The 8305-nt window shown below is 42.6% G+C and overlaps 1 protein-coding gene across 1 annotated transcript; it reads right to left on the minus strand.

The window, feature by feature from the left end:
* Positions 1 to 1216: 1216 nt before the first annotated feature.
* LOC124189015 lies at positions 1217 to 1951 on the minus strand. Its single transcript, XM_046581968.1, has one exon. It carries the CDS (start codon positions 1949 to 1951, stop codon positions 1217 to 1219), a length of 735 nt encoding a protein of 244 aa, XP_046437924.1.
* Between the last annotated feature and the right edge of the window lie 6354 nt (positions 1952 to 8305).

The following is an 8305-nucleotide window of genomic DNA, read 5'->3' on the forward strand; positions in this document are numbered from 1 at the left end:
CTTAGTTGTAGAAGTATCTTGCGAATGGTTTCGTCACCTTGCTGCCAGATTGCCAGGTCTGTTTTTGATTATCGTTGCATACTGCAAATTTCCATGAACCCTCCTGGTTGAGACGAGCTGCACTGAGATACAGGCTGTCGGGACAAAGCGTCGGCGACTTTGTTTTCCGCTTCTTTCAGGTGGTCTATGGAGAAGTCAAACTCTTGCAGGATAAGCACCCAGCGGGCTAACTTTCCCCGAATGTCCTTTTCTTGGACAATCAGCGACTACTTTGTTGTCCGTTTTTACCCGGAACGTCTGACCGTACAGGTAATGGCGGAGTTTCGTGAGGGCCCATACAAGAGCTAGACACTCTAATTCGTTGGAGTGATAATTCGATTCTGCCGGACGTCAATCGTCGGCTTATGTAGGAAACAGGATGATATTCATCAGACTGTATATATATTAACACAGCTCCGACTCCTACTCCGCTGGCTCTACATGAACTTCAAATTTCCCCTCAGCCGTGGGATGTTTCAGAATTGGAGCACTCACTAATAACATTTTGATTGTCTGAAAGGCGAGTTCTTGGTCTCTCTCCCATCTCCAATTAGTATTCTTTTTAAATAAATCGTACAGAGGTATAACTAAAGAGGCGAAGTGGTTCCCGAATCGGCGATAAAAGGAGATGACACCCAGGAAGCTCCGAAGGTTTGTCAATCTGAGTCCGGTTGGACTGCTTTTGGGGGAAGGAAAGTCGAAGATGGAGATTTTAGACGGATTTGGATAAATTCCGTCAACTGTCACCTGATGTCCTAAACATAGGATTTGTCTTTGGGCAAAGGCACATTTCTTCACGTTCAGAGTCAATTGGGCTTTTTTCAGGGCTAAAAAAACACTTTCCAACCTATCTCCTGATGTTCTTTAAACGTTTTGCCGCAAACGACCACGTCATCCAGGTACACCAAGCAGATGTTCCATTTTAGGCCCGACATTACTTGGTCCATTTTTCGCTGAAATAAATTGGGCCCATTAAAAAGACCGAAGGGGAGACGCGTGCTTTCGGAGAGCCCCTCCGTAGTAACGAATGCTTTTTTAGACTTGCTGGACTTGTCCACTGGAATCTGCCAATACACACTTTTTAAATCTAGACAGGTAAATACTATTGCCCCTCGCAGATGATCAAGGAAGTCATCAATTCGTGGTAAAGGATAAAAGTCACGAATCGTTATGGCATTTAACCGGTGGTAATCAGGGCAAAAACGGAGCTTACCGTTTTTCTTGGGTACCATGACGACGGGAGGACGGAGGACGGCTTGACGATTACGGCCTGAAGCATTGCTTCTACTTGGGTGTTGATAGCCTCCCGTTCTAGTTCACTGACTTGATAAGGAGCTGACCTGATAGGCTGGTGATCACCTGCGTCGGTTTCGTGTTCGGCGGCGTTCGTACTCTTGAGAGGGGTATCGTGGAAAAGATCTTGGTATCGTGTGAGAAGAGTCTCCATTTCTTGGCGATATTCTGCGGGAACTTTTTCAAGAGACTCACGGAGGAATTCTGGGATTGACCTTGGGGGTGAAGTTTCTGATGAGAAGTTGCCTTTAACTTCTTCCCTCACTGTTACCCACTCAGTCGACTCGATTGCCTCAACTCCAGGTATTTCCTTTCCTGCTGGAAAAACAACAGATTGTACCGAAGGATTAAGAATAGGGACGTAGGACTTTCCATTCTTTTCTGTGATGATACGATTGGGGATCACCCATTCATTCCCTGGTTCAGCGGAATAAGTTCGACTGACAATTAAACTTTTTGAACGACAGTGGTCTCCTGACACAGTAGGGTTGCGCATTGGGAGAAATGCCAGCGACTTAGCTGGAACATGAGTGGAACCGTCGGTTGAATAAACATTTGAAGAAGGGGGAGGATTAACCGTTATTGGTTTTTTCTCCAGTTGAGACTTTGATGGACACATGGAGACCCCACCTGATCCAGTTGACCCCTAGGATGAGGTACGACGATAATTCTTCCAACACGGATAATTTTAGTTTTCCGCTGTTCGTATTCCACCCGACGGTCACGTCCACTTCCCCGATCGTCTCTTTGAAGCGCCCGTCCACCAATTTGAGAGTTGATGTCGTTGGTTTAATTAGAGTTTTTATTGGTTTCACTGCAGAGTGTTTAACAACACTAACGGAGGCCCCGGAATCGACCATCGCCCTTACCACTCCTATTCCGGAGATAATTACTTCGATGATCGGTCGTTGGCCGAATGGTTACCAAGTGCCACCAGCTGCAGCAGATTTTGGATTGCTCCACCGTTCCACCCAGCTAGGAATCCTGGACGGTCATTTACGGTTTACTCAAGATCAAGATGAAGTTGGTACAAATAATGGTCAGTTATTAAGTGAAGTAAGTGAGACAGTAACTAAGAGGCTTCTCCTTAAAGTACTTTATGTTAGATATTTCGTAACAGCAGCTATTGAAAACAGATTGATTCCCAGATCTGGGGCGAAAAGGACGTGCTGGATAAAGTTCAATGATGATTTTGAGCTATTTAGTGTAGTAACAAAAACTAAGTCTCCTTCTCCAAGCACTAACTCCGTTAATTTCACAAATCAACTGAGATCCGGGTTTAATAGGGGCAAAAGGTTTGAACATTCAACGTTGACTGCACATGTTTACTGTAGCACTGGAGTTGGCAAACCAGTACAAGTTGGTTCGAGCTGCAAGGGCAATAGCCTGATGTCAGAAAGGAGTAGCACCTTCAGTGATTTTTCCTTGAGGTTGAGCTTCTATCTTTCCAATACGATAGGTTTCGACTTACATGACCTGGGGTTGTGACAGTTGTAACAAGCTCCGGTTTAGAAATCAATATAATATTGTCTGTCAATTTCAGTTTGATTGCTTTGTCCTTGTCAAGTTTGATTGTTCTGTCCTCCACCTCGATTACCTCGGAGACTGCGATTTCCCAAACTTCGAGTTCCACGATTTACGTAACCACCTTGTCCTCTAGGATATGGTGAATATCTGTTGCCTGCATAAACTCCTCGAGTATTTGGTGGATCGTCAACAATTCCGAATAACGCTTTGTCGTCTTTACTTCTATCACCACCATTTCTTTCTTTAGTTCTGGACTCTTCTTGAATAAGACGTCTTGTGAGCGAATCAATCTTGCGATCCACAGCTGGCACACATTCCCAAGCTGAGAGAAAGTTATGGAAGCTTGGAGGAAGAGATATTTATACTGATAATCAGATTTGATTCGGTAACAGGAGCTTTAGCATCCTCCCATATGCTGAGCCAGAAGCTTATTGCCTCAATATGATTCTTGACATCATGTTCAGGCTTGAACTTGTAATTCTGATAAAGAGTCTGAACACTTTGTTGTCTCTCCTCGGTACTTTGCATTTATCGTGTAGTTAACGAAGTCCAAATAGAAAATGCAGTCTTGCATGTAACTAAAGCTTCTTCCTGACTTTTATCACAAGAGTGATACAGGAAACTGCGAGCAAGGTTATCTCTTTTAAGCCAAGTTATTCTGGTTAAAACATTTGCAGTAAGTACATTTGCTGTTCCTTCCGTTGTTGCGGATTGGCCGCAAGGAGCAAGCATATCGACCGTCAGAGTGACACCGGCAAGTTCGTCTGTCTCCCAAGCCAGGGAGGACAGTCGGTTTGAGTCGAGCGTGTGATCCTGGTTACAGCAATTAAGAGAGAGCCCTGTTCACCCACTGGCTACCTCTCGCGAAGAAACCTTCTTTCATCTGAGTGTAATTTCCTTGGTTTCCCAATACAAACTGTAAGTCACTGAAATCCCATTTATTTAAGTTTATTTATTCGTTGTGGTTGCATTCAACCGCTCGGCCTCCACAACACCGTCACCTAAAATTTTGGTGGAAACCCATATTTTTTTGTAAGACTTTGCCTCAGAATGGATATAACGAACAATAAAATTCACCTTATCTGGAATCCTGTCCGCTCCTAGGACTATCTCTTGCAATTCATTTCTTTGAATGGGAAACTAAACGCTTAGATTCCAATTCACAAAATTGGTTCCATCAAATATTACAGAGCGTACATTATTACGAATGCCCTCTTGAGCTAAAGGATCGGTCATCTCGTTAATTTCAATAAAACGTGAGCTGGGCCCATAACCTGTTAGATATAAACGAGGAATCAGGTTTACATTCATTTATTTCAATGAGAATTATTATACTCTTTTTTCCAAAAAACTAACGAACAAAAAAACTTCAACGTCATGAGGAGATAAGCCGACGTTTTTGTTCGGTTGAGGGAAAAAGAGCATTCCTTAGTTTAAAACTTCCCCTCAATCAAATTGATTGGAGTAAAAATTAAGACAGGGTGAATGGGGAAGAGAGTAAGTTTTTCTACCGGTGCATAGATCTTGGTCTCGTTGTAGTCGATGCCCGCTACTCTAAGAGCGGGGTCTAAGAGAACTCTTTAGCTACAAAGCGAGCTTTGTAGATTTTTTTCTCTATTCTGGCATCGGGCTTGATTTTGAATGTCCACCTACTATCGTGAGAGAGCGATTGTAATGAAGTGGTACAAGAACCCAACTACCGTTTTTTATAAGGGAATCGAATTTCTTGTTGGCCGTAGTCATCTACTCGGGAGCTTGTTTAGACGCCATTGCATCTCTCTATTGATTTGGTTCAAGTTTCTCGGAGAGGAGAGATTCAGACATGGTCATACATTCCTTTCATTTTCTCGAACGGCCGGGTTGGCGATCCAGAGCAGGATGTGCACTTCCTAAAGCTTTACGTTCTTAAATACAAGCGGATGTTCGAAGAAGTACGCGACTAGGTGGAAGTGGTGAGCCGAGTTGTTGGTAGTGTGGCAAATTATGGTGAGATTAGTTAGTTTTTGCTGGCCTGATTGAGAGCTATCTTCCAAGTTTTCTGGTTGCATGGTGACATCGTCTGACTCACGGAACGACTGAGGTACCATAATTGCTGGATGAATCGTGTGTCTCTCTGCAGCAGGAGTCTCTGGTAGCATGTCGTTTGGAAGAAATACATCGATGCCTCTTTGTAAATCGGGTCGAGGGATACGAAGCACGTAGTGATGCCTGATGGGTTAAACATCTCTACTGATGTTGATCTTTCCGCTTTTTTTGGTCCCAGTACCGATCGCCCTTTTGATTATCGTTGTTGCCGACGAAGAAACATAGCCGACCCTTAGCATCGAGTTTACGTCTCAACTCTTTGGGAATTAAGACGAAAAATTCGTATCCAAAAATTCGAAGATTGGAGATATCCGGTTTACTGCCATACCAGGTTTCGAATGGGGTTTTATATTGGAAGACAGTTGAAAGAGGACGATTAAGAACATATACTATACAGTTGATGACCCCTCCACCCAGAGAAGCGTGCGTGCACCCAGTGGTGCGAACGTAATTTACTGACTTACGTCAAATTTTGACGTTACGTCGTACGTTACGTCATTTTTCCCATTTTTTGACGTTTACGGTGACTTTGACGTATTTGAAATTTTTTTGCTGACTTTTGAAGTATACGTGCACGGTGCACCTTCGACTATCGTGGTATCATCTCGCTCTGCCTTTCCGTTTGCTGCGGAGAAAAGCGAACGGTTGTTTTGTGCCGAATCTCCTATTTATCCAGCCAGGGATCGAGCGGCAGGTATTCGGTTCCTCCATCTGTACAGAATAAGACGAACGATTGACTAGTTCTGTGTGTGCATAAGGGCAATAAAGTTTCTGCAGCTTTCTGGCACTTCGGTTTTCTCTTAGATGAAATGGACGACTCAAAATCCACTAAAGTCATCTCTGAAGGAAATGTAGCATCGTGCACCCTTCAGACTGTTCACTTTTCAATGGTTATACCTTATGAAAAGTATAATTTTCTATTACGTTCACTAACGTAATAAAGTGATTAAAAGTTCTTTATAATCACGCATTGTAAAAATTCCTCTGTCAGATAAATAGGAGGTTCCAATCGGGTGGTTCACGTCCCGGCCAGTTATGGAACTTATTTCAAGAGTTCAATCGGCAGTATTAGTTAAGTAGCATTTGTGACATTGAAATCCGATTGTTAATTGAGAGATCGACATATTTAGTGGTCATAGTCTTACCCTGCTAGCACAAGATATCCATAGGATATCCTATGTTAGTCCCTTCATCCAAGGGACGTCTCGCCCTTTTGGGAACAACTAGGGATATCCATAGGATAATTTTTTTTGGTCGTCAAATAGACGTCAAATTTTTACGTCCGAAGGATGGAAAAGTTGGACGCATTTAGGACAATAAATATTGAATGTCCTGTTGACATCCATCTACCTTCCCAGTTCCCACCGTATATAATCCATACATGATAAAGTCTATAAATATCATATTGGAGATGAGCGGTGTAATAAAACATTATTTTAAATTAATTATCTGTAAATCTACGATATGATTTCTTTGTAATTATAAAAAATACATTAATTTTTGTAAATATGAAATTGAAATAAAATCTTCGCTTTATTCCATATTTAATATTCTCTCCCCCTTAAAATATTGTTGCAATAATTCAATCTAAAACTTTATTACTAAGTGCAAATATAAGAACTAGGTTATTATTCTATTCATTGTACAATTAAAATAAGGAAATATGCCACATCAGATGAAGACGTGGCAAAGAAATAAAAATGCAGCAGCATCGGTGAAAGAAGTAGTTGGATGGGTGACCCGACTCACCCGCGCCAATTTCTTTTCTTCAATCCCCAAAATTTTCTTTCCCTACTATGTCCTTTGGTGACGTCCATTGACTGTCCACGGTGGGACATCCTTGGGCGCGACATTTGGATGTCCCGCGTACGGACTCAGGACGGACCGATGGGATATCCCATCGTCCGGAAAGGACACACACAGTCCGTCCTGGCGACGTAAAATTGCTAGCAGGGTAAACTTTCAACCCCAAGACATTTTAGTTGCTTATCAGTTGCTCCGTTGGCCGCGGCTGTAGCCGCTCCTCCTCTCTTCCTGGATTGTTCAACGTAAAGTTTTGCGTCATATCCCAACGTAGATATCAGTTTTTTCATGTCGCAAAGCGCTTTGCTTCAATGGTACAGCTTTGTTCGGGCTTGATGTGTTCTTTGGGGTACAAGAAGAGACCATACAACCAGAATATGTGGGTCCCAAAAACTGATAATAATTGATGGTAAGTTTGACAGGGCAAATCTTTTCGTTAGGTTTTGAAGCAACAAACATCTCACTTCCCTCCGAATACTGATAAATTTTTCCGCCTTTGAATAAAATCTTGAGATGTGGGGACGGGGTTGATTTGTAGACGACGTCTTTTCTCCGCAACTTGGTTATGTCACTAAACCACCCGAGAGTTTGATACTCCAACGAAATTCTCCAGACACTTGATTGGGAATGCTCATTAAAAATTCACGAAAGAGCAATGATATAGTCTCGTGAGTGGTCGTTGATTGTACCATACGGATGTGGTATTCGTGTGCGATTGCTGCACTCGACTTTCGAATATGATTCATGTTCCAGTATCACGATAAAGAGACAGGCGGCCAACTGTTTGTGATCGTCTCCAAACTCTATTACGCCATTTTGCTGACAAAAGTCTGTTCAAAGGTCATACACACGGACACGAGTGTTCTGTTGTCAAGGTGACTCTTTTATGGACTTAGGAAGATAGTAACGGGCCGCATAATCTGTACCGGCAGACAAACTTGACTCATGATCGAGTTCAATAATGGGGGAGGATGAATTGGCTCCAGAGAGCTCTCTGGTTTGCCATAATTATTAGTCATTAACCTAGAATTGGTTATGACAGGTTAGATATATACGTGATTACTGATAAGCAACACGAAGTTTACGATGAATCGGCAGCAGACGAAAATTTGCTAATTTGTCAGACTGTTTTTTTTACAAAGCATTTGTGAATTATCTTGAATTTATTTAGTTGAAAACAAAAAGGTAGAAAACACGTTACGGCTCCATGTTAAATACGTGTTTGGAACATTTGCTCCTCTTCCGCTCGGAATCATTTTTTCCCCCTTCCTTCTTCCTCTCAAAGTGTGCGTGTGTGTTATCTACCTTTGGGGCATGGCATTCTCTAGCTGCTTCCCTTTCTAATTGGTTTCCGGATGGAAGAGAGAGGCAAAGTTAGAAGTTAACAACGAGAAGAGCTAGGCAGCCCAGAACCGAACGGCCAGCCCAACTCGTCGTCATTTTCCCGAAATAAAGCTGATGGCTTGAGCGAATCGACAGACACAGACACAGCTCACAGCAAACACACACAATGCTAATCAATACGTCTCCATTCTTGGGTCTATACATCGGGAGAAGA

This window comes from Daphnia pulex, chromosome 2 (genome assembly GCF_021134715.1).
Source record: "Daphnia pulex isolate KAP4 chromosome 2, ASM2113471v1".
Classification (NCBI taxonomy): domain Eukaryota; kingdom Metazoa; phylum Arthropoda; class Branchiopoda; order Diplostraca; family Daphniidae; genus Daphnia; species Daphnia pulex.